The sequence below is a fragment of the Lampetra planeri genome, chromosome 8 (assembly GCF_965212315.1).
Source record: "Lampetra planeri chromosome 8, kcLamPlan1.2.h2, whole genome shotgun sequence".
Lineage (NCBI taxonomy): Eukaryota > Metazoa > Chordata > Hyperoartia > Petromyzontiformes > Petromyzontidae > Lampetra > Lampetra planeri.
The window spans coordinates 13,670,541-13,698,154 of record NC_136114.1 but is presented as its reverse complement, the minus strand read 5'-3'; the positions used below and the strand labels follow the sequence as shown (position 1 = coordinate 13,698,154).

General features: G+C 49.8%; 1 protein-coding gene across 3 annotated transcripts in view; it reads left to right on the top strand.

Annotated features, from left to right (window-relative positions):
• Positions 1-27,614, top strand: part of LOC144720375 (diacylglycerol kinase zeta-like) — a 237,113-nt gene that overhangs the window by 16,503 nt on the left and 192,996 nt on the right. Inside the window, exon 1 of one of the 3 annotated variants that reach the window (XM_078597114.1) lies at positions 18,653-19,575. The exons of 1 other annotated variant lie outside the window; for it this stretch is intronic. In XM_078597114.1, the coding sequence (XP_078453240.1) occupies positions 19,364-19,575 (212 nt within the window). In that variant the 5' untranslated portion in view covers positions 18,653-19,363. Of the gene's footprint in view, positions 1-18,652; positions 19,576-27,614 lie in introns of those variants that run through there. One more of the 3 variants, XM_078597106.1, reaches the window with a different exon arrangement.

The window sequence follows — 27,614 nt, the reverse complement described above, 5'->3', positions numbered from 1 at the left end:
AAACTGATTCGAAGCAAATGGATAAATCCTTAAATTGTTATCATATTACCGCAAACAGATGTGTCAATCAATAGAAGTAACGGCGGTATAAGTTATTTTAACAAAAGTTAATCACGATACCCGCTTTTCTTCTTCTTAGCTATCGGACGATAATTCAACGTGGCGAGTCCAACATCTCGGGCGCGTCAAAGGGATTTCCTTCTCAAATGAGCCCCGAGGCTACGCCGGACATTCCACATTCCTACGGTGCTGGCAGGGGGGTGGGTCTATCCCTAGGACCGCCACTACGATTTACTCTCCCCCACAAAGTGGAACGTATTTGAACGAACCCCGGAGGGATGATGGGCCGAGTCAACCCCCCAACTCGGATTTGAACTCGTAACCTTCCGATTTGCAAGCCACTCGCTCGCCCTAACGCTGAGCGACCCGGCCGGACATCAGTGCTAATGCACCTGCATTTGTGCTGGATTAGTTACTAAGAGATCCCCAGATGGGTTCATTACTGGGAAGGCATTGGGTTGCAAAAATGTTGTGTTGATGCGCGTATCGATTTCAGACAGAAGGCGCAATATGGACACGTGGCAGTGGTCAATTTTGGCAATAGATGGGGGAATGGGGGGGCAGGATGGGATCCTACGGTACGATCGAGCGCGTGTTTCACGATCGCGTGGTAGCAACAGAGGTCGCAAACGGGTTTTGATTCCTTACCCGTACCCGTACCCGGCCGCACCAGGGTCGCAAACGGGTACCCGTACCCGGCCGGGTACGGGTACCCGTACGCTACCCGTACCCTACCCGAAATGATTGACAAACGGTTACTCACCGGTGACTCACGGCCTACCCGTACTTGTACCCGGCCACACCAGGGTCACAAACGGGTACCCGTACCCGGCTGCGTACGGGTAGCCGGGTTTCGGGTAGGGTACGGGTATCGGGTACCCGGTTGCGACCTCTGGGTAGCAAGCAACACCGTTTTCTCCGCGGTATATGGCACATTTCCTCCCCCCATCTCTCTGTATATAAAAAAGCAAACGTTGGGGATGTGTACGGCTTATTATCATCCATGAAGTGTGTGTGTATAGATGGTTGCGTGTGTATGGGGAGCGGTGGTGTAGCGGTTAGCGCGCGCTGCACGACGAACCTGGCGACCCGGGTTCGATTTTTGCTCACGGCCAACACCCGTGACGATTATCTGACCAAGTCACGGGGCCTCCCCTAGGTCGACTCAGCCTCAAATGAGAACCTGGCGCGGTGTGTAAACATTGCCACCGAGGAGACAAAGGCGGCCGGGCGTGGTGTTGGCCACCCACCCCCTCGTGTGCCGTGCCGGCCTTCGTAGGTGCTCGCTAACTGCACTTGCCCCAACAGTCCGTTAAATCTATACGGGGGGGAGGGGACAATTGTCTTTGTGAGAATATTTGAATAACTTCATTGACACCGGGCGCATACCCGTCTGGGGTGAAACATATTTTCCGAGAGCGTGTTACAATCCGGGGAAAGTGGGAAGAGTTTACTGCGGAGCTTAGTAAAGTTCAAACGTAAACGACTTGCTACGCAAACTGCTTAATGTCAAATGTATTTTTCGTGCAGCCTGGTTAATTGCTTATTCCCTTTGAAGTCGGGTCTCTTTGAACGGAATGCACATTGTGAACAAGCTGTTAACAGCTTGATGAGCCTCCGCCCTAAGCACCCGTTTTAATTGGTACGCTTGTTCGTGAGTTATTAAAGTCGTTGATTGCAAGGCACGTGTCGATTCGTCAGTCAGAATTGATTCGTACACTCGCGATGCACGCATGCATCAAGCCATGCGTGGTAAGAATCGATTGGTATTCAATGCGTATTGTATCGCATTGCGTGTTGACGCAGTGCACTGCACGATACACCTGGCGACCTTGATTCGAGGCCGTGACTAACTAACATCATTGGTGAGCGACATCAGAACCGAGCCTGCCCCACATTACCGGCCTGCACTGACCACTGTGGAGAGGTGTGGTCATACTACAACCCCCATGGCCGATATGGAATGTGGTTGCCTTCGTCTAGCAGTAGATTGGCAAACGGCTGTAAGAATAAACGAATTTAATTTTTTTACCAGGTAAGGCCCACTGAACTATAAGGCTCTTTCTCAAAAGCAAATGATAGTTCAACGAAGTGGTTTATCACGTGGGAATTTATCGCAGCCAAATACTCCCAAACGCGTGTCGATTCTAAATGTGGAGGGAAAACCGGAGGACCTGGTGAAAAATCCACGGGACCACACGGAGAACACGCAAACTTCAAATACACATCAGCACGCGTCAGGCTGGGGATCGAACCCACAACCTCCCGTACACCAGGCGAGGTCGTTAACATCTCCTAGCCACCGTGGCGCCTTCAGGTGCTTATTTATTGCAAGGTCGATTATTTTCCGTGTCCTCATCGTCTGGAACTCTCTTCCCCCTGCTCTCCGTGCTGTCAACTCCCTGCCCATATTGTAGTCTAAGCTCAAGAACTTCATATTTTCCTCTGTCGATGACCGACCGGCTCTTTTTCTCTGTAAAATAAATATGACCACTCTTTTCTGTACAGTACCCTGCATTCATACGCAATGTGAATCCACATTGCAGTATGTTGCATTAGTAGATAACTTGTCTCAAGTTAACAATACTTATATATATAGAAATATACAAGAGACACGTTGTTTTTTGTACATTGCAAAACAAATATTTGCGTGTCAATTTAAGGGTAGTTTTTGAACACGGACAAACTAACTAAACCAGTCGTAAAAAAAACAGAATCCAAATACATTAGCCACGTATCCAGGCTTGTGTGGCAAGCAGGGTGCCCGTGAATATTAAATAAACGACAGTTTGTGACGCATGTCCTACGGAACATGCGTCCCTGATTAAATTACCTACCAGATCCGTAACTCGATATGGCAGGTTTTTTTTTGTTGCGCTAAAATCAGATTGCAAATCAATTTAACGGTTTGTTGTGTGGAGCGAGGACACATCCTGGGCTGCTCCATCGGCTCATGTTTTGGTAACTGGAGCTCGTAATTTTAGCCCTTTGAGAATGTTTTTTTTGGACTCGGTATTTATCTTTATTCGCGATATTCGGAGACAAATTGTCAGGTACACCAACATCGCAAGCAAGTGGGTTGCGAGGGGGGGCGAGGCGGGGGGGAGATGCTATTTTCCTTCAGCAATTTTAGGCTTCTTGTGTAGAGGCAGATTCAGAGAGAGGGTGGCCAGGAACTTTCGAGATCCCCTACTTTAATGAGAGTTAAATAATCATACAATTATTTTCTCTTGGAAACATCAGTAACATGTACATTTTTGGGGTCTCAATGAGGTTGGTATGAGGGAGGGAAGGGAGGGAAGGGAGGGGGGCTTTTCCTCCATTACCGCCGTTGGACGGATCTGCCACTGAACTTCTCGATTTAAATTGTTAGTACGTCCCCGAGTCTGACTCAAATGCAACAAACTCACCAATATCAATGTTTTTCGCGATTACAACTGGTAACTTCATTGCTCACGAAATATGTCCCAGGTTAGCTGTCGGTAGACTGCAGAAGGTAGCACGTGTCTAGCAGGAGGCACGGACATCGCGAGAGGTATCCTGGATGTTGTGCTCAGAGTGTGGAAGTATTTTATTTGTATTTTTCCGGTCATTGACCCGGGACTAACGAGGCTGAAATGAAGCCCTTGCTACAGCACAATGGCTGGGTTCATCGGCTTTTTCTTGACAATTCTTGAGCCAAATGCCCGTTTACGAAGGACACAATGAGTTTACGTGAACTTCTCGGGGTTATTAAGTGCGTCAAGGGAATGTGGAAATAATCGTCGTTGCCCATTTGTCCGTTTGTTTTAAAGATACATTAAGTTTACTTGAACTCTTACCAGCAAGATATGAAGTTTCTGTTTTTATTAAAAAGTGACATTTTTGCTTCTGGGCATTATGTGTGCTCAATACAAACCCGTTTCATTATAGGTCAAAATAATAATGGTCATTTATATCAGTGTGCACGTTGTGAAATGGGATGGTGCAAGTACGACTTCCAAAAGTACAAAAAAAAATGTTATGGGGCTGCAGGTTTGAAGAAGCAGTTGTATAATTATAATTTTGTTTCGTAAATTCGATGTCCCCCCCCCCTCATTCTTATTGAACTTTGATTTGATACCTTGCTCGTCATTGTTGTTTTATGCTGTATGGCAACACTAGTCACCTTTTCATCCTTAACACTTTTGTTAATCAAGCTCTCTTCACCCCTTGCTGTACAACATCTAAAAAAAGAATACATTTAGATGGCAAAAAATAAATAACGTGCGGCCACTTTGTCAATCTCAATCAACTGCTGGATGAAAGCTTCCCATCCACGCCGTGTGGCTCATTAGTGTTGTTCAACCTCCCCGTCAACTTTCAACGCTTTGACCAGCGTGTAAAAAATGTGTCGCACAAACCCTCCCATGTCCAGTCCATGCTCGGAAGAGAACTTCACCAGCAGTGGATCGGCAATTAATTGCACGGTAAATTATGATCCACTTTCACATTCGTAACGGATTTTTTAAATACTTGTTTCGCCTAAAGAAATGGCGATCGTAAAACATATCTATATAATCTCTCTCGCGTCGTTATTATTGTACCCGAAAACGGAACGGAACGTCTCAGAGCGTAGTTTTTATTGAACTCCGATTAGAACCATGGCATTATTTTGCCATGATTTTTCTCTGCATGAGGATACCTTCATCCGGCAGTGGATTGACAGAGCGTGTAAAGTCATTATTGTTATTATCACCATCACCACCGCCGCGAGCGCGTGGAGTATCTGTTTCTCGGTGCAGATGTTTGACAATGTGAATATTCTTTACTTTTTCTTCCCACGATCTCCTTTAACTTTGCCTAATGAGACATCCTCAGTGCAGGTGTTGCTAATGGAGTCCACGCGGCACAGGTCGAGAGAGTGAGTCAGTGAGTGAGTTTGATCTTACTTCACATTATTCATTGTCCTCCTCCACTTACGTAACGAGTCGCAAGACACATGCTACGTCACCGGCTATGCAATGAATCACGACGGCGAGGAGCGAACCGCCTGCAATGCGGAGCGGTGTCGAGCCGTGCGCTTCTGATGACTCCATCCCACCACGAGTCGGTTCGTCTTTGTTGTTGTTGTTGTTGTCCGCAGTTCGCGGGTGGGGTGGGGTGGGTGTCACGATTTGATTCCAAGGATCGGCGCAACTTCGTGCCTTTTCGTTCCGTCTCGTCCGCTCCGTTAGCCTCGAGGTACATTCAGCGGCGGCGGCGGCGACGCTAGGCACAAGCAATCCAAGATGACGACCTGGATTAATAATAATACTTTCATTTTATATCACGTCATTCACGCAAATTGCATCTTACAACGCTGAACATTAATTATATTTTCATGACCAAATAGTGGTGCGCCGCATATCATCTCATATTCAAATCATGATTAACATAACGCGTGGATTAACGTGAGCCCAATTTATCTCTCTCTCTCTCTGCTCCATCTAATCTGCCTCCCTCTTCTCTCATCTTACCGCATCTCTCTCTTTGCCTACATACATTTGTTTGCATCTCACTACATCTCTATTGTCCACATCGCTGCTGTCATCCGACTTGGCTTTTATTAATTGACAAAAAAAACAGCGAAGCTGGAACCCCACTCGTCATTTCTGCTGATGGATTCCTCAACGGGCTCGTGATGCCTGCAGCTCTCTGACAAGAGGCGAGGACGGAGAGAGACTTTGACTCTTAAACAACTTTTATTGCCGCCAGCAGCAACAGCACTGGAGGCGATTCCGATATGAAATACACACCCAAGTCACCAGCAAACAAACGAATAAAACGCTATAAATCCACGCGCTGTGGCCGCTAAATGCAGCGCGCACAACACGAAAGAAAAGTCACGTGGTGGTGGTGGTGGTCATCGCGCACGACTGATAGAGAGGCCGTACAACCTTCACCCGAGTGACTTCACTCGTGGAATCCTCACGATCGTATCCAGTCTCGGACCGTTCCCTGTGAGTGTGCGTACTCGTCCATCAGTATGTCCGTCTCGATCAGAGCCGGCCCTAGACCTTTGGGGGCCCTAAGCAAAATTTGGTTGGAGGCCCCTTTGATGTATGATTTTTTTCACCCACTAGCTAGCAGTGACTCTAGGGGGCCCTCTGCTGGCCACGGGGCCCTTTGCAATTGCAAGGGTCGCTTAGTGGCTGGGCCGGCTCTGGTCTCGATGTATAAGCAATGCAGTCCGCGTGCCTATGCGAGTCTATATCTCTATGCGAGTCTACGAGTCTATGTAAGTCGACGTATCTCCACGTCGGTCAATGTGGCTCCGTGTACGGCTAGGGGGTCTTCTCCACGTGAGCCAAAGGCAACTTCACTCCGCGCTCACACTCGTGTGCCCATCCCGGTCCGACCCTGTGACTCTCACGATTTGATGACCTCTTGCGTCACGGCGATGTGACAAACATTCAAACATTCTCGTAATTATTTGCGCACACGTTAATTGAATGGATATCTGTTTGTAAAAAGAATGTGCTTTATAACACACCCGGATTCCTCCAGTGTCAACACACATTGCGATTATCATCACGCGAGCAATTCCAGGCCATGCATTGTGAACGCAAGAATCGATTTTTAATTGACGAATCCTTACGCGGCCCGTCGAGGCGCTGTCGCGAATCGCGCACCAACAATCAGCGTGTTCACTGCGGCTGAGAAGAAGCGGTGGGGGGGGGGGGTGGAGGGGTTCACTTCCCATTTCCAGGTCCCCCATTCTCATGGCCCATGATGCATTCTCGGTTCATTGTCGACCCCATCGACACGGCTGCCTCTACCCCATCCACACGGCTTGCTCTTAGCCAACGTTGGCGATGTGGTGACTGTTTCGTTTGGTCGAGAGGGATGGAGAAGGCTCCAAGATGTGTGAGCGAAGATTCCGGGGTTTGTATCGGTCACCGTGGGTTGTAACAACACGCGGCACAACAAAAAACAAAGATAAAGATCCCCCGTGTAGCCTTGGCAGTCTTTTGGGGCAAGTGCTGTTAGCGAGCAGCACCTATGAAGGCCGGCACTGTGGCACACGAGGGGGTGGGTGACCAGCACCACGCCCGACCGCCTTTGTCTCCCCAGTGGCGATGTTTACACACCACCTCACCAGACTACTCATTTGAGGCCGAGTCGACCTAGGGGATGCCCAGGCCCCGGTTCAGATACTCTCGTTATTGGTAGTTGGCCGTGAGCGGGAATCGAACTCGGTTCGGTGGGTTCGTAGCGCAGAGAGGCTAACCGCTGCAACCAAAACCACACACACGCGCGCCACACACAATGGGAGATTTGGCACCGTGAACACCAACAACAACAACAGGAAGTCATCGGGTCGCTGCGGGGTGGGCAGCAGAGGGCACTGCAGCAACACCCATTGCTGGCTGTGCCTGCGACGCCACCCGCCTTCGACACGCGCTGCCCACGAGCGCGCAATGCCCTCAACAGGGTGAAGTATGGTCAAACAGCCCTCGACAACCAGCATGGCATGGGGTGGTGGAAGGAGGGGGGGGGGGTTGATCAGGGGGGGGGGGGGGGTCGCTCTCATCCAGCAGTGGATTGTGACTAGAGATAAGAGGTGTGGGGGGGGGGGCTGTAAATGTGCAGGTGCACACATTGTGACCGAGCTAGAGGTCATGACCCCGACGAGCAGTCACACACACACACACAGCCTTATCTGTTGCAGGGAAGCAGAAGACATCGTAACCGCCCGCTTATCACGAGCCTCGCTTTCACTCATTCGTAGCCACGGTGTCCACCTGCCCGGGCCCCTTGTACAGTGCTATTGCTCGGCCTCCCTGTCTCTCTCTCTCTCGAGGTCACAGATTCACATGGGAGGAAGGCGGAGGGGCTGGCGTTGTGAAGCCATCGTCGCTCGGACCGAAGTCGATCGAGAGAGGGCATTTATCAATTGACTCCCGAGTGCTGTGTCTCTCTCTCTCTCTCAGAGAGGTTCCGCTGGCTGCTACGTTGCATCAGTCATCGGCTCGCCGCAGTGGCATCTCGGGAGGGAGCTGCAGACAGCCTCTGACTCTCGGATATTGAGGCCCCCTCTCCCCTTCCCCTCCCAAATGTATACCAAGTGCTTCTATAATGGTCGAAACACAATCATGTCGCGCTATAATAATAATAATCATGCATATTTCTAACGCGCACAATTTTCGCTTTGCCGAAGGCCGCGACCGCGAGGTCGGAGCGCAGCTCAGAAATCCGCTCAGTAAAAGTAAAATAAAAGAAGCTGTTGTTTTGAGAAGGCGCTTGAAGGCAGGGAAAGAGTCAGCGCTGCGAATGTGGAGGGGGGCGGGGGGTGGGGGGTGGTGGCGTTCCAGGTGGTGGTGGTGGTGGAGGGGCCGGACAACGGAGAAACGAAGGGATGGCGATCGTGGTCCCGACCCTCGTGTGTGGAGAGCAACTTCTGGGTCGTGGTTTGGGAGCGGGGCGTCAGGAGGTCCGAGAGGTAATGGGGGAGAGGGGGTGGGCAACTGATACCTGTAGGCGGTGTAACAGAGGCAGGCGATTTTGAAGGTGATTCTGATGGGGATTGGGGGTCAAGTCGGAGGTCAGAAACGCGGTTGGTGGGAGGTGAGGACAGTGCGTGCGAGATGGTTTTGTGGGCTTTCGTGTCGTTGAAGCCACAGCACCACTCACCGTGTGTGTGTGTCACTCCGTGTACGTGCAGATGTTAAAATAGGGCTTGTTCTGTTATCGCGTTGATTAAGCCTCCGACAATTCATCACATTTAAAAACCAGATAAGACTTCACCAATATCTGTATGACGTTCGAGTGTTTGGCATCATCGCGTATGGGTGGTGGTAAAACAGTGTCTCCGTGTCTGTGTTTTGTCTCTCGCTCAAATTTAGCAATCTTTGGAAGAACGTCATCAACCAGGTCGGGTGTTGACTGTTATGTTAGCCGACTCTCTGTGTTGTATTGCGTTATATTTCTCAGTTTACTAGGTTTGTTTTCTCTTTCATTTGTACCTGATGATGATCGCTTGAATTGTAATCGAAACGTCGTATGCTGTTATTTAAAAAAAAATCTTTCTACGTGACTTTACCGAAAGGACCAAAGAGTAAAACAAAGGAATTGAATATGAAAGGTGGGGGGGGGCGCACTATGACAGTCACGGCCCCCCCCCCCCTCCCCCGTCAAACTTTCAAGTCATCTTTGGCCACGAGCACTCTCTCAGCCGCAGTCAGGAGGAGAGGAAAGGAACACCCCGGACAGCTGTACATCGAGCCGGAGCAAAGCGCGATTTAAACGGCGAGGCTTTTACACGCGCATTGGATCGCGCGCGCAAGAATTGATAGTTTTCGATTCGCACGTGTTGTATGTAGTGGGGTTCGACGTGGGACTCCTTGCGGTCACCATTTTACACCGATAGATATATAACAATAATAATTGTACCGTCAAATTTAAATGCGATCCTGAATTGTAACAGCACATAAAATCATGGGGGGAGGGGGCAAAAAGGGGGGCGTTTAGCATCCTGCGGAGCAGCGTTCTTCACTTATTTTCAGAGGGGAGCCACCTTCGCCGATAACGCATCATCAGTGTGAGGGCCACCACACCACCGCAGGGGGTTGTTTTCACATGTGTGTATTGTCGGCAGAGTCGTACGTCAGGGGCCGCACAAAAGGCCACCAGGGGCCGCCCAGTTTGTACCGCGGGCCTTGCAGTGAAGAACACTGATGTAGAGAGAGGCGAATTTCAAACTAGAAATTAAGAGGCGGTGGCGGCGTTCGCTGTGATTAACGCATTGCGCCATGGACACAACAAAATGGGTCTGATTCAGGGCCACGCCTAACATTAAGTGGTGAGCAATATCTGAATTGCCCCCCCTCTCCCTCATCCTCTCTTCACCAATCCACGCCGACCAACTTAGTGAAGCAGGGTCAAACGATCCCACGGTAGTCACCGCGCGGGGAGGCCTTCACTTCGACAGTGGATTAAACAAAGGGGCGGTAGACATTGATGAGCGTTTGGGCCAGGTAAGGGCCGCTAGCGGTGGCCGTTGCAGAACATCAAAACGTGAACTTCGTCACCGCAGGTCTCGGCAGCGCGGTTAATGACCTCCCGTATCTCTCTGGTGTGGCCTTGCACCATCGCGCTGGTGTTTCGCGTGTTTTAATCTGAGAGCGAGCAGACTTTGGATGTTTGTAAAAAAAAAAAACATTATTTTAATATTCGGGTAGAGGTTGGACGGAATCGCAGTCGCGTTTGCCGCCCGCGCGCGATTTACTGCAAAGCCCCAAATCCATACATCGGCAGCGTACGCCGGCTCGGAAATATTACATAAATACATTTCAAACGTGTCTAAACCGTTTAGGGCTTTTTTAAAAAATTCACTGTTTGTAATTACCGCGACATGTGCACCGTGATTGTAAACAGTTATGGGATTGAGAACGTGGGGGGTGGGGGTAGGGGGTGGGGTTCAGAATACCAGGCATCTGGAAAGAGGTCTGGAAGGTTATGGAGTAAAAAACTAACGAGCCCTTGATCATCATTAGTCATGATTTCCTTGCAAAAAAAAAAAGACGCTGTTCCATTTTACCTGGTAAAAATAAGAATCTGATTTGAGTTAATACCTGTCTAAATGGCCGAAATCTAATGCTGGGTGGGGCAGACGGCGTCCTAAATGTTTCAAGGGCTGTAATTTCTCTCTCGCGGGGTGGTTGGTTAGCTTGCTCTGCCGTGAACCTGGCGATCCGAGTTCGATTCCTGGCTTTGAATAACATCGGTGACGGGTGATACCAGAGCCGGTCCCGGACAACACTCCCAACTTACTCCATTCGTGATTAAAGAACCGGGATAATTTGTTTTTATACATTGTGATGAATATAGCAGCCCCTAGTAGCTGGAGGGAGTCACATAAATCCATGACACAAAACATTCAGTATTTGAAAACGAATACAAATATATGTGTTCTTACACGTGCAATGAGATGCCGTGTATCGTAAGCTTAAGAATTTAGATTAATTGGCGTGGGACAAGGGGCTCTGCACACACGATTTCTATCCGGCAATGCTCTGCGGTGAAAGATTTATGGTAAAATGCAACGCTGCATACATTAGGACCGCAATGAATGTCCCCTACGTTGAGTCTGTTGTCGCGATTTGCGGTTGCGATGCAATTAAATCACTTTATTTCTTTCGTCTAATTTTTACCATCCCCTTTGTGCAGTTTTCTTTGGTCAACTAGGCTGAAAGGTCAACATTGCCATACAATTTTCATGAATAGTAATTAATGCAGTATTATTACGCGTACGCTTTCGTGCAAGTATCTCAACCGTAATAATCAATCTTTATCGGTGAATCGATGCATCACGCCATGCCTAATATGGCTTCTTTGACAAAGTCTTACTAACAAATTGTGAATGAGCACGGGGAGTGGTGGCGCAGTGGTTTGAGCGACACACTACGAATCCAGCGACCTGAGTTTAATGCCCGACCAAGGCATTAATTGGTGCCAATTGATATTTGAACCATTCCATCCCGAGGACGTTCCGTGCTGTGGAAATGACAACAGCGGATGTATGACAAGGGGAGAATTTTCGCTCGAATACTAATAATGTCAGTATCAGAATATTCATTTATACTGGAGGAATATGATGAGGTGCAACGCTTTTTGTTTCAAAGATCTCCAAGAGGGGCAGGTCAGAACGTTACAACAACAAACAATACAAAAACACAAGCTATTAGCTTATTTTTCTAAAGCGACCTGGCCACAAATGATAACTCAACGAAGTGGCTAATCACGTGGAAATGTATATCAGCTAAATAATGGAAATACTCTAAACGCATGTTGAATATAAATGTGGAGAGAAAAACCGGAGGACCGGGAGAAAAATCCACGTGACCACGGTGAGAGAGAGAGACACGCAAACCCCAAATATACAGGCTTCGGGGTCGGGATCGGGATCTATCCCACGACCTCCTGCACACCATGCGAGGTAGTTAACATCTCGCCACCGTGGTGCTGCCGCACAGTACTCGCTCGCTCTCGTAGAGAGAGAACGACTCCAAAGTGCGAGGAGGAGGAAACGCGGACAAGCAGGGAAGGCGGCCACGCTATTAGCCCGTGCCAACAATTGCCCAAGGTTTGCGGTCCTTCATACACGAAGGCGTTCGCAACACAAGGTGGAATTGCAATGTAACAATGCGAAGTTTGGTAGCCGTTCTGCATGTTTTTAAGAAATGTAATTTAACTGGAGTTCTGTTTATTTACGTATTATAGTTACCAATTAGTCCTGTGGAGATTAGATAACCGTGTAAACATACTGTGGAATATATCCCCATTGAATTAGTACTGTGAAGTGGTCATCGTTAAAGACACACACACACACACACAAAACCCATTGACGTGCATGTGTCTTTTAAGATGAATACCGATGACCAAATCACTTCCCGGAATCCGCCAAACCTCCTTAGATCTTAAATGATAAGTGGGGCTGAGTGTGGTGAGTACGTGGACGAGTGACCACAGGTGCAGTCCAGGTGTTGTAGGCGTGAGGCCGGTCGCAAATCGTATCAATGAATCAAATCTTTGGACGGAATCCTGTGGACGGAATCTATCCGTGGGGATCTTTTGAGTGTTACATCCCCCCCCCCTTCTTGTATGCGTGCGTTTCCCCTTGCTAAATAGTCATGAACAATATTGCCCAAACATCACAAACCGCTGGACCCTCCGGACAAACGGGGGTTTGAGAGACTCCTGAGGCTTTGTCGTGGGGTAAAGTGCGAGAGAAAGCTCTCTCGAGAGCTCCCCTCTAGCGGAGGCCCCCTTCCGCCGGCGGTGGTGCGAGCGGGCAAATTCAGGGGTGCGCCTTTACCTTTTACTCTTCATACATTTTTCGATGATGCCAAGAATCTACCTTTCTCTCTCCTTTCCGGAAGAAAAAAAAATAAGGGACAATTCCATAGCTGAGTAATTGCCTCGAGTACGCCGACAACCCGCGTGTGTGCGGTCTGCGGGATTTCGTTTCACTTTTCGATGTAATCTCGATTCGCGAAATGGGATTATGGGTGTCTTTAAACGGGTTTTGGAATGCGCTCTAATTAACAAGACTCGCAAAACATTGGATTTGTGCCGTGCCTTGTTGGCCGCGCAGCAAGGCGAGATTGCATGCGTTATGGATCTCCGAGGCAACGGTGAACTGGGCACTCGAGTTCCATTTTTCTTGATTGAAGGCATGGAGCCAATAGCAGGTGGAGTGAGTGTTATGTAAGGGCTCCGGTGACTTTGAGCCACAGTGTTTGGCAAAACATCCCACTTGCAACGAAATGTCTTTCGATGGGAAAATAACTGTGAAGTCGGTCATCTCCTCTCTTCTCTTGCTACTACCATGGCGACTGCTCTCATGGAATTAACTAATTTATCCCTTCACTTATGTTGAGGATCCGGTCTCATCTACGCTGTGTTCAACCACTGCAGGTCTCAACGACATGCTCACTAACCCACTCACCTACTCATCCACTCACCCGCTCACCCACTCATCCAATCACCCGCTCACCCGCTCACCCATTCATCCACTCACCCGCTCACCCGCTCACCCACTCATCCACTCACCCACGCATCCATTCACTCACTCACCCACTCACCCGCTCACCCACTCACCACACTGCAGGTCATAACACTTCTCTTCCTGATTTCCCCCCTCTTACTGCTGCACCATTAAAACAAAACTCTCTCGTCGTCTCTCTCTTCCCAAATTGTTTTAGCCTTGCTCAGTTCAACAAAAGTACGGACTCTTATGTATTTCACCTTTTGCCGTGCTGTTTATTGCTGGCCGCTTGGAGTTTTGGAATTTTTGGTCTGTCCACAGCAATCGTGATGAACAACAAAAAACCCGGGTGAAAGTTTGTGTTTGTTTCAGGCGACCTTATAAACTGTAATGCGACCATGGTCATGATGATGATGATGGTGACGACAAGATAAATGCCACCCACACTCGCGACGCGGTGTCTGGTTCAGGGCCGGATTGTGACATTGCTGAGGCCATAAGCTACGCCAAGCTTATGGAGGATTGCCTGTATATTTCTGTCTTATCGCAATGACGATAACCGGTTTTAGAGTATTTTCCCCATTTCCTTTATATTTCCACCGATTATGTAAAAATGTGAAACTTCGTGTGATATTTTGACTCGTATCTAGAGGCCCCTTCATCGGGTGAGGTCGCCGAGCTCATGCCTACATCCGGCACTGGTTTGGTTAAATTCTTCTCGGTCTGAACGCGGCCGTTTGACAAATGCCCATGCACACCGCTCCCTGCGGTCCAGCATTCCACGTTTACCATCACTGCAACTGTTAAGACACGTACGCGTACAGCGGTAGGCTGATCGTGGCTTCGGTTGCAGAAGAAAAGTTACCTCGGGTTGTCCAGTTTCTCACGCCCTACCGACTGAGAAACTGGACGAAGGTGATGGATGATGATGTCCAGTTGCATTGGACATGTGCAACTGGATTGATGGTTGCCACGTGAAGGAAGCATCCTCAGTCTGGGCCCACGTGGGTGACACTGACCCACGAAGGGTTGGGAATTTGTGGCGCAGCGGTGGCGAGATGTTAACTCCCTCGCCTGGTATGCAGGAGGTCGTGGGTTCGATTCTGACTGTTGTATATTTGGAGTTTGCATGTCCTCACCGTGGATTTTTTTACTCCGGGTACTGCTGCTTTTTTCCCCCTCCATATTTAGAAACATGCGTGTAGAGCATTTGCCTGCTCTAAATTGTCACGTGATAAGCCATTTCATTGAGCTATCATTTGTGGCCAAGTCGCTTCTGAAAATAGTTTTATAGTGCGCCTTACCTGATAAAATAAAAAATAGGATTCCGGAAAATTGCAATTCAATACACAATACACGCTCTAGGTGGCGCTTGAAATATATAAAAGCACACTTCCCAACACTGTACAAGTACAGTACTTTGAGAATGACAACTTTCGTGATTTTTTTTATAATATAATTTTCGGGCAATGTCCATTCGCTGCTGGATGAAGGCCGCCCCATGCCAGGTGTGTCATGGGGGTTCTTTAAACATACTTCACCATTCTGGTCAGTGGCGGTTGGTCAATGTGGAGGGGAGGTTTGGGTGTCACTCGACATCGATGTGAGCCATTGGCGGGGATTAAACTCAGCTGTGCGTCGAGTTCATCGCGTAGAGCGATAACCACTTGAACCATGAGCGGGAGTTCATTTAAATCGTCACTTAAGAAACGCTAAATTGTGCCAAGAGAATGTCTAATGCGCAGCATTTGCCGTCTTGCCACGCTGCGTTGTTCGATTCATTTGAAGTTCCCGCTTGAAGTGGCAAGCGAAGTCTGGCCACTGGGTTTATAGTGCAGTGCGTGAACCAACACGGTTCATTTAAGCACATGTAGAGCTTGCGGTGATGCTTTAATGTGTGTCCGCACATCGTCTGAAATATTTTCAGGCAGTCGAGGAACAACTTCGAACGTTCAGGAAAGTGCTTCGTCATTTCAGTCGAATCTGAATGGATACTGCCTGAACGTTCAGATGGGCTGCCTTGGGAAGGTCAATGCAGTCGACCTGAATGTTGCGTTTTCGCCGTATAAGCGCGTGGAACTTCAGGTGGACTTGCCTGAGGTTTTTGACATTCTGTACGGAGGACTTAGACCAGGGGTCGGCAACCAAAATAACAAGAAGAGCACATTTTTATTTCGAATTCGGTCAAAAAAAAACAACTCAATATTTTACGAGTCGCCATGCACGTGAATACTGAGACGGTGGTTCGTAAATAGAGAACGTCGGGAAGCAGCCCTTGATGAGGCTTCCGACCCCTGACGTACACACTTTGGAATATCCACATTTGTACCTGTCCTAAATCTTGTCTCACCGATTACTCCCTCCGCATGCTCTGCTACCCCTCGCCTCACTTTACTCCCCTCCAAATGTTCTCCAACCACGGCAACCAACCAAGGCTTTCTGCAGAAGCCCTCCCAGTCAACCTCTGCTCAGTCAGAGATCGCTCATTCTCCTGTGTTGCCCCCATGGTCTGGAACTCTCTACCTCATCCCCCGTCACCCCAGCCCTCCGTGCTTGTTAACTCCCTGCCCCTGCTCAAATCCAGGCTCAAAACCTTCCTATTCCGTCTGTCGATGCCCATTTATTTAACTGTATAAAGTATGCCCAATGAGGCTGCATAGCGTATTGATACGGTCGCATGCAGACCCTGCATGAATCAAAATTTTATTGCACCGTCATAAAAGAGCAAAGTGTACCACGGCACAAGAGTGTTTTGCAAGCTCACCTGCTGGTGGATATAAACACACGAGATGGTGTTTTGGGAAGGCTGAGTGTGTCCAAAGTACAGCACTCCAGTGTCATTGTTTTACTTCCCAGTTGCAACGCACGCCTATCGCACACGTGTGTACATGTTTACGGTGAACGCCCCAGTCGCACAGGATGTACTGCGCATCTACGCGCGGACACTGCGAGCGCGTGTATTAAACGGGCAGCAGTTAAAAGTCACCTGACCGGAGAGTAGTCAAACAAATCCACGCGACAGCAACTTTACTGCCCGTTTGTTTAGCCGCACCTCTGTGAAATGGCCATGGCACTCACTGCATTGGAGTGAAGCTCTGGGAATATTCGGGAATTACTTTCAGGACAATTTGCCTCGAAGGCCATCATTGTCTGCAGGCTCTGGGTTTCAGGGCAGTGGTTGCAGCTATCGAGTGTGGCAAGTGGTGCCAACTTGCACTGACGTCCACGGGCTGGATGAGCTCGGACCTCTGAGATATGAATAGAAGAGGAAACTGGACATGGGCCCCCCCCGCCTTTCATTCCTTGCGCTAGGACCCCATTGTAACCACACGAGGCCAATTGTGCCAGGGCCAGTAACATTTTCAGGGCCAGTTTCACGAAAGGTGAAATTTCACCTCCAGGTGACCAGTTATTGAAGTGAGCTGATATTTTGAGAATTAGTGTTGTTCAGGATGAGCTTCTTAAATAAAAAAAAACCCCGGAGATTCAGGCTCGGTTTCTTGACCAGTATCTTTCGGGACCAGTGTCTTGAAAGTGTACAAACCATTCCTCTGCTGTATAGTTGGTATGCCAGAGCGGGCATTTTTTACGTTTCACAGCGAATTAACACCCACGGGGGTCAGTGCCAGATGAAGATAGTGCGGGGCCTTTAGCATATGTTACAAGGGGGCCCTAAATAAAAAAAAAACTTAAATATAAAAAACGTAAAATGTTAACTTGCATAGTAAAGTAATTGTATGTTTTCATTTGCTATAAAGCCAGATAATACGGCAAATCGATAACCTTAAACACCCAGTCCTTCATAAAAGTCGAAGGAAGTATAGTACTATAGTAATAGAGCAAGTGCAGAATCACTGAACCTGAATTGATAGCTTGAAAGCATTTAGCGCGGGGCCCTTGAAAGTGCGAGGCCCGTAGCTACACGTGTAGCTAGCTACTTGTGCTACTCGGATAATCCGGCACTGACGGGGGTGGGGGGGTCCTGCACTCAGCGGCGATGTTGTTAGAGTCGCAGTGAAGTGAACGTCTCTCTCTGTCTTGGCCGAGGAGGGTCACGGAACCCGTCCCAACCCAGACACCCACCCCGACCAAACGAGGGGGCCCCCCTCCCGTATGGGGTGGCTCGTCTCGGCATCCCCGATTGGGCCCCGGTCCGAGTCGGGGGCGTTCCTCCGAACGCGTTCCGAGGGGCCAATGGCGAAGAGGACGGATTCGGTCCTTCGATAGAAATTGCAACATTCGTTATCCTGGATCGCCGGACCGCCACTTCCTCCTGTGTTGGAGAGAGGGCGCACGCAGAATAGGGAAAAGGGGAGGGAGAGCTGAAGGCAGGATAACAAAGGGGTGGGGGGGGATACCTCGACGATGATATTTATCAAGTTGTGTATGCTTGGCTGCTGCTGTTACGCGCACAGTATTTATAGATTAACAGTAAGCGCGCGGACGCTGCACGGCACGCGTTGTGTGCGGGTTTGTGCGAGTGAAATGCGGCTTTTGTAAATGTTTCGGCTTATCGGGAAGGTAGAGGGAGCCTCTCTTGTGCTGCCACTCGCTCTGTCTGGGCGAGCAACACAGCAGGGAGGAGAGAGAGGGGGGCTGTACTCTGTAAGGGACCCCCAGCGGAGCTACAAAGCCAGCGAAAGGGGGTATTGGAGGGGTGTGTGGGGGTAGGTGGAGATTCAGGGGGGGGGGGCATTTGAGAACAAGACAGAGTGCTGTGATCATAGCCACCGTGTGAAGTCATAGTCGTCCGAGTGTTGGGGTTGTGCGTGTGTTCTACCCGTGTACGCACGCGGACATTGGTCGCCAACATTTGATCCACGTGGTGAGGATGGATGTTAAGGAAAAGGTTCCAGTTGTCTGGTTAAAAGTGAACCGAAATTCGTGGCAATACCAAAAATAGCACCAGCAACATTATTATTATAGAATCACTACAGTGACGATAAATACGATTGAACAACGGCGTGGGGGGAGGAGTAGCAGGAGGAGAGAGAGGGGGGTGTAGAAATCTGCGTGGGAGTGTGCGGTCAGATTGGGAGAGCGGATTAACCTGGTTACGAATTCGAGTTGCATGCGGTGGAAGAGGCGGGGAGAGCTGTTGGGGGTGGTGGTGGTCGTGGGGGAGGAAAAGCAGCTACAGCAGCAGCTACAGAAGCAGCAGCAGCTACAGCAGCAGCAGCAGCTCAGAGGGGCACGCATCAGCTGGCGAGACGGCCACGTGGACACAGAGAAAGCGCTGCTGCTGCTGCTGCGATACAGTGCGGTACAACCTTTGTCACACGGTTACGGGTTTTGACAGCTGCCGTCGAATAATCCATCATCATCATTAGAAGCAGCAGCAGCAGCAGCGTCGTCGTCGTCGTCATAACCGGCAGAAACCTCGTGGGCGTCGTCGTTATAATTTCCGTCCTATCATCAGCAGGGTCGTCATCATAGCCGTCACATCATCATCATCACCATAATCGGTCGTCTGTACCAAAGTTAAGTCGCGGAATGTTGTTCCGTTTGTCGTGTTCCGGGTAGTCGGCTGCGCAAAGCTCTCGATTAGGGGGGGGGGAGGAGGGTGGCGCTGTTGGCGCGGGGAAATTTGAGTTCGCTGCGATCATCATCAGCAGTGACAGATCATCATCATCGTCGTGATCATCAGCAGCAGTGGCAGCAACGTCGCCGTCATCAACGTCAGCAGCGTCAGCAGTGACAAGATCATCATCTGCAGCATCAGCAGCACCATCAGCTGCAGCATCAGCAGCACCAGCAGCAGCATCAGCAGCACCATCAGCTGTTATCAGCAGCATCATCAGCAGCAGCGGAGCTATGGACGAGGTGGATTTGCAGCAGGAGGAGGATGAGGATGAGGGCAGCTGCAGCAACAACAGCAGCAGCGTGGGGGGTGACGAGGTTACCGACGACGAAGATACCTTCCACTCGTCGTGCGGCGGCGTGGGGAGCGACGTTCGAGTCCGACCCGGGGGGGGGCTCTGCCCCCCAGCCGGGCGTGCCGCCTTCACCGGATTCTTCGGCAGGAGGTGAGGTTACGGGGGAGAAACATCGAAATGTTTAAAGGATTCATTCATTCATCGTGCGCTCCTTCGTTCAGCCATTCAAGAATTTCCATTCATTCAGTCGAGGTCGTGACGCTCGGTCAAGTTTGGGGGGGGGGGATCGAGATGTTTGACTGCTGCAGCTGCTGCCACGAGAGTTGTGACTGCTGCCACGAGAGTTGTGACTGCTGCTGCCACGAGGGTTGTGACTGCTGCTACTGCTACGAGTTGTGACTGCTGCTGCTGCCACGAGAGTTGTGACCGCTGCAGCTGCTGCCACGTGGGTTGTGACTGCTGCTGCTGCTGCCACGAGATGTTTGACTGCTGCAACTGCTGCCGCGTGGGTTGTGACTGCTGCTGCTGCCACGAGAGTTGTGACTGCTGCTGCTGCCACGAGAGTTGTGACTGCTGCTGCTGCCACGTGGGTTGTGACTGCTGCTGCTGCTGCCACGAGAGTTGTGACTGCTGCTGCTGCCACGAGAGTTGTGACTACTGCTGCTGCCACGTGGGTTGTGACTGCTGTTGCTGCTGCCACGAGAGTTGTGACTGCTGCTGCTACGAGTTGTGACTGCTGCAGCTGTTGCCACGTGGGTTGTGACTGCTGCTGCTGCCGCGTGGGTTGTGACTGCTGCTGCTGCCACGAGAGTTGTGACTGCTGCTGCTGCCACGAGAGTTGTGACTGCTGCTGCTGCCACGAGAGTTGTGACTGCTGCTGCTGCCACGTGGGTTGTGACTGCTGTTGCTGCTGCCACGAGAGTTGTGACTGCTGATGCTACGAGTTGTGACTGCTGCAGCTGTTGCCACGTGGGTTGTGACTGCTGCTGCTGCCACGAGGATTGTGACTGCTGCTGCTACGAGTTGTGACTGCTGCTGCTGCCACGAGAGTTGTGACTGCTGCAGCTGCTGACACGTGATGTTGTGACTGCTGCTGCTGCCACGAGAGTTGTGACTGCTGCAGCTACCACGTGGGTTGTGACTGCTGTTGCTGCTGCCACGTGATGTTGTGACTGCTGCAGCTGCTGCTGCCACGAGAGTTGTGACTGCTGCTGCCACGAGGGTGGTGACTGCTACTGCTGCTGCCTGAGTTGTGTGGTGGTGGGGGGAGCGGTCAGCGCGCGGCGCCAACGACCCCCCCCACCCCGGGCTCACGGCCAACAGCAGTGGCGAATATCTGACCCGGTGCTGGGCTTCCCCCTAGGTCGGCTCGGCCTTAAACGAGTGTACCTGGCGCGACGGGGCGGGGGGAACTTTGTCTTTGTAGGATGGCCACCTCTCTTGGGGTTTTTGAACGCGACGTTTCCGCCCGGTGTTTGTGCACGCTGCTGTGCGCTGTGGTTCTTATTCCACTTCTTCTTCTCCTCCTTGCCACGATATCGTCTCGGTTTTTCCGTGCACCTTGCAGAGGTTAGGTTGGAAACCCCGTACGCGTGGGAGGGTCAGTGGGTGGTTGTGGGGAGCGGTGGCGCTACGGTTAGCGCAACCGCGCGGCTAACGTCAGTGCCGAGTTGGTTCATCGCAAGCGCGTGCCGCGCCGAGGCTTATCTCTCCCGGTGTGTGCGGTTGGTGTAAACGATATCGGCACCGGGGGAGACAAAGGCGTCGTGAGCCCGCGCAGATTGCGCCCCAGAAGCACCCTCACAGTCGGTTGACGCAACTCCGCTCTACGCTGGACCACGCTGTGTCGTGCCTGGAGTGGTAATTTACTGCGCTGACCCCAAATCTCCTGAACGCGTAGGTTCAATTCATGGTCCACGCATCCCAAGTTCATCGCCCTTGCCCATTGGTTTACTCGTGTCTTGTGTGAGCTTTCCCCTAGGTCGACTCGGCCTAAAGTGAGTGCAGCGCAGTGGCGGCGACGGCCACACCGCATCAACAGTTTGCTCGCTCGGAGCAGAGCGCGTACCCTTGAAGTCCCTCTAATCTGCTCGCGATGGGTGGGACCTGATGCATGGAAAGTGTGTGCCGTCATTTCCTTAGCCACAGGAGATGAAGTAAAAAAAGGCCATCGAGATGCATGAGACAGCGTTGCCAACCTTTTTGCAAGGGGTGACCTTAGTGGGATCGTAGTTTTTATTTAATTAATGGATAAAAATTACAATTAATGGAACGTTTTTTAATTAATGGAACATTTGTGAACAAGTTAAATGCATCGAGGTGGCATCTCGAAAAAGGGTGATCCCCAGTTCAGTTGACAAAACTGTACGAGGCGTGAGGTCTTAGAACATTTAGGTGCCACGCTCGTTTACATTTTTGAAAATAATGTAATGGCTTAACTTGAGCAGTCCTCATCATGTCTCGGAGTGATTTTGGCACGCCACATCCATCTCACCCCGTTTTATCCTCCATTACATATCGTATTTTGCCCCCATGGTCTAATAGGCATATCGGGGTACAATAATATAGTTGTATTATTGTGGATAGGCGTACCTATTACTCTCGTGGTAGTGCCTTATGCCGATAATCCCATGCCACCGGCATTAAGCGACATTGCGTAAAAAACATATTTGGAGAAATTAGCACGCCTATGTTATTTGGTGGGGTGATATTTACCAATAGATCAGGCAACTGTAATGCAAAGCTGTGTTTTCATTATGTTGGCAGGGTTGAGAATTGGGGTGAGGGCGTGCGATTGTCTCTTAGAACCTTGACCCCGTAAACTTTGTAACTCGTGTTTACAATGCTCTCGTTGTTGTAGAGATACATTAACAGCATTTGCTGCAGTTTACACGCAAACATTATCCTCGTTATTTGAACGAATGTTGTTGCTGAAGAGATGATGCGTGTTTTATTAGCACACCACACCAGACAGTGGGATTCAAGTTGTCTATGTTTACTCCCGAGTTCGCCCCTAACTTAGAAGTTCGTATGTTGATTCCCTCTCTTCTTATTAATAAATGTAACAGTCCACGTAGTGTGCTGCAGTGCATGTAGTTGATCTCAGCCGGGCATTGGTGGCAATGTGTGCCACGGTGGCGAGATGTTAACTACCTCGCCTGGTATGCAGGAGGTCGTGGGTTCGATCCCGACCCCGACGTCTGTATATTTGGAGTTTGCATGTCTCTCTCTCCCCACGGCCGCGTGGATTTTTCTCTGGGTCCTCTGGTTTTTCTCTCCAAATATAGAATCAACATGCATTTTTTCAGTGTTTGGCTGCTCTAACTTTCCACAAGATAAGCCACTTCGTTGAGCTATAATTTGTGGGCCAGGTCGTTTCTGAAAACGAGCTAAATAGCTCAGTGGGGCCTTACCTTGTAAAATAAAAATACAAGTTTAGTTTTAGTAACCCAGCACCGTGGAGGGAGAGGGGTGGGTGGATCACAGCAATGTTGTGAAACTCTCTTCCCGTGGGCTTCGAGGAGAGGGGACTCACTATCCTGGCTCATCAGGGGAATGCAGTTCAGCAAATGTGGACCTCACCCATCTGCATGGGATTGAGTGTCGCCTCCCTCGCACGCTGCGGGTTGTCTCCGCGCGCGCCGGTTTCCTCGCACATGTAAACACTCGTTAATTGGCCAATAACATCTTAATATATAGAGGACCGTTGAGCTTGGTGGGTAATTTGGCACCGGCTTGCCGCTTGGCTGCTGCTGCTGTCTTCCCCACTCATCGTCTGTGGTTCCTCCTCCTGGAGCCTCTCCGAGTCGTCCGCCCTCTCCGAGAGCGAGGAGGAGTGAACGCCGTGCGGCGGCAGCAGCAGCGCAGTGTTCCAAGTTCAAGTCATTGTCATTATGTTGTTGCCAAAGAGAGATTCATAATAGAGGTTTTTTTGGGTTAGATTGCGTAAATGTGAATGTGTTGTTAAACCCGCCACCACCCGACACAGCCAATTAGTAAGATTTGTTACGAGTTCAGCACACCGGTGCTTTGGAGAGTAAATCCAAAAACATTCACAATTTGAGTACGACGTTTCGCCGGTAATTATAACCAGCTTCATAACGTGACAGCGATATCGTTTAGCTTTGAGCACACTATATTAGCGTACGATACTCGCAGTATGTAGTTTTTTTCCTTGTTTATTAATGAGTTTGTGATGAATGTGCTGGTTTGCGTTCTGTATAAACCCAACGTAAATGTCGCAATCTTAAAGATCTCGTTACTCCACAATTTTATTTCCGTATTTTTTTTTCATAACTTTTTGTGAGACTGTCTCACAAATTGTGCAGACTCAGTCACAATGTTAAAAATCATCGTTTTGCAGGTAACCGCTGTCTCCATAGTTTAATAATGGGTTGTGTTCTTAGAAGTCTGTGGTTTGACACAAACACGGAACTGAGAGGGCATCGCCAGCCCCTGGGCGTGGATGAAAAGTAATTTGGTTGTGAGCACTATACGTCCAACACCCACGGTATTTTTCGGGCGTTACTTCGCAAGAAAGGTGGACACGGTCTCCCTACCCAAACCACATTCCTAATCGTTTGATGTCCTATGACCTGGGTGTAAAAAAGAAAAAAAGCCACTCCTTGATTATATTAACGATTAAATTAAACAAGCATAAGCGTTTGAAATGTGCACGTCCGAATTCATGGAGCTACCCACCCCGTGGTGTGTAGCCCGTGATGTTTCGCTTTTTTTATTGATGTTTTCCTTCCCCCGCACTTCCCATGAGCACGGTTGGCTACGTTCGGTGACGGAAATGAAGTTCTGCAATTCCATTCGTCATTATTTTTCCTTCGCATCACGTGAGTAAAATTAACTGTCTCCCACGAATCAAGTAACTCGTGTACACCCACACAACGGTGACCTTTTTTTGTGGAAAATCCCAAAACGCCAGCAACTGGAAATCCGGTGTCAGTGCCGTTGCCTGGTTGACATGGGCTCTGATGCAAGGGATTTAAATGCTCCCACCCACCCACCCACCTCTCCACCCACCTCTCCACCCACCCAGTGTCAAATTCATTCCTTCTTCGTAGGCCGGCCGGGGCTTGGTCTCCTTCAGCCTGTGGGGCCAGGTGCAATTTCACCGCCTGCACACACGATAGCCACACCGCTCTGATATACAGCACCTTCAAATACGTACCTACTGGCCTCGACCACGTCGACCACGTTGAGTTGACTGGCAACCGCTCTGGTGACAAATGTGTTATATGTTTGTATGTTGAACTTCTTTCACACGGTTACGTAGCCAACTGTGCTTATCGGAGGTGCGGGGGAAGGACGACAAACTTAACACAAATAGCAGTTCTCAATAAATGAGTTTTCAATCTAGGTTTAAAAGTGCAAAGCTCCAGTGGCTTCCTAATATCGGAAGAAAGAGCATTCCAGACGGCCGCAGAAGTGCATCTGAAAGCGTGTGATGCGCTGACCGTCTTCGTTCGATGGCCAGCCAAAGGCCGCCGCCGCCGCTGCTGCTGCTTCTGCTGCTGCCTGGAGTTCGCCGTGTTGATGTGTCTAAACCAGAGGTCCACCACTTCTCTAGCGACGGGCCATTCATGATAATGGTGTATACGCGTCGTGCTGCACCACTCTAGGGGTGTGGATTATCCACGCATATCCCACGTATAGCCTTCACAGACTGCTCGGGCAAGTGGTGTTAGCGAGCACCTATGAAGGCCGACACGGCAGACGAAAGGGGTGGGGTGGCCAGCACCACGGCCTGCCGCCTTTGTCTGCCCAGTGGCAACGTTTCTAAACACCGCACCAGGTACTCATTTGAGGCTGAGTCGACCTAGCGGAGGCCCAGGATCGGTTCGGAGTTTCGACACTGGAGTTGGTTGTGAGCGGGAATCGAGCTCGGGTAACCGGGTTCGTAGCGCAGGGCGCTAACCACTGCAATAACGCTTTCCACATTGTATTCACCACACACACAGCACTGTTGTGTGTAGACACAGCAGCAGCAGCAGCTGTTATTTGTTTATTACTGGCATATTGAATTCGCTGTTGTACGTTACATTCAAAGGAAGAGAATATCTTGCAGCCGAGAGCATTGGTAGAAACCATGAATGTTGTTCTTCTCTGACTTTACCTGTCAGCAATGGGACTCCCACAAAGGTGTGTCTGCTTACTTGCTGGAGGCGACACAAGGTCGTATTGTAAAAGGGACAAACTCTTCCATCATATTTGGCGGTGAGGAAAAGAAAATACTGTACACATCGTTGGACGTTGCAAGAGGCATCAGTTCTTCGAGTGTGCGATGTTTACCCTCGCACTATCCTGAGTACACACACACACGCACGCGCACAGACATGTGTACGTGCTGCGTGTGTGTGTGTGGTCGCGTTTGAGCGTTAAACGTTTTACAATTCCGTTGAATTTGCGACTCGTATTAAATGTTGCTTCGCGCTGCCAGATAAGCAATGACAATGAGCGACTGCGGACATCGGTACCGAGTGATTGCCCCATCGCTGACCCCGCATGGCGAAGAAAGGTCGCATCGCCCCCCCCCTCCCGCCCCCCATGACGACCCCGGCCTTCATCCAGCAGTGGATGGACAAATGGCCGTGTGTTTACGAGTATCAAATACTTAGCGCAGCCTGATCATTTGGGCTGCACAGTTTGAGTGTGAAAATCGTGTCACCCCAACACACACACACTGTAAGCCGAGCACTTGAAGCAGATGTCTGGTGATGGCAACGCCTTATCTTCACGTCGACGTAAGTCTCACGATTTGTCCTTGTTAGGAACACGAATGGGTATTGTGTGCACTCGCTTCCTCGACCAAGAGATATGAGACACCCGACTCTCCACCCCCCGAACTGGTCCATACATTCATGCAAACACCCTACGCACCCCTCGCTGTTGGCACAAGTAATTGTTAGCAAGCACCTATTGAGGCTGTCCTCGTGCAATGACCGGTGGCCGTGGCGAGCACCACGCCCAGCCACCTTTGTCTCCCCCAGTGCGGATGCTCTGCACACCGCACCAGTCGTTGTGAGCTGTGTGAAGCCTAGGGTAGGTCCACGTGCGCTTGCCATTGAGGTTATTCATAGCCAGGTATTGAAACCAGGTTTACTGGCTCATAGCACAGCATACAAATGGCAAACAAAGATAAAGATCCCCTGTATAACCCGAACAGACTTGGGCCAAGTGCTGTTAGCGTGCACCTATGACGGCCGGCATGGCATACAAGGGGGTGGGTTGCCAGCAACATGCCCGGCCACCTTTGTCTCCCCAGTGGTGATACAAATTACACACACACACGAACAAAGGTTAACGCGCGCATGGACGCAATCTGGCAGGCACACACGTTCATCTTTGCACACACACACATTCTAAATATATACAATATACTCTTTGTAGCATTTTAGGCTGTCGGGGCAAATGCTGTAAGTGAGCACCTATTAAGGCCGTCACGGTGTGGTGTGCCGCCAGCTGCATGTCTGACCGGCCTTTGTCACGACAGCGTTGATATTCTTGGTTCTTTCGGTAAAGTCACGTAGAAGGGAAATAATAAAATAATAAAAATACAACAATAAAATTCTCACGAATTTTCGATTGCAACACACGCAATCATCATCAGGTGTGAAAACCACGGCAAGAAATTTTGAAAAAAGTGGCGTTCTTTTTCTTGCTGTCGTTTTCACACCTGATGACGATTGCTTGTGTTGCAATCGAAACGTCGTGATAATTTTATTGTTGTATTTTTATTATTTTATCATTTCCCTTCGTGACTTTACCCAACGAACCAATAATATGAATCCCTGCAGTAACGAAAGCTTTAAATCGAAATTTCACAGCGTTGATGTTTACACATCGCATCAGGTACTCAATTAAGGCTGAGTTGACCTTGGGGAGGGGAGGCGGTGGAGTTCAAATATTCGCCACCGTTATTGGTCTTGAGCTGGAATCGAACACGGGTCACCGGCTTCGTGGCGCAGTGCGCTAACTACGTTCGCCCTTGCGCTCGTTGAGACTCGCTCGTTTGCTTGCTCACAGAGTGGGACCTTTAGCCACTGATTCGTGCCCTGGGCATCACAACAACAAAAATGTAAAAAAAAAAATTGACGCCGCTCGTCATTTCAGAATTACATCCAAAGGGGCTTGCTCGAGCCCCTCCGTGGATCGGGTAAAAAATGTACAAGCGGCTT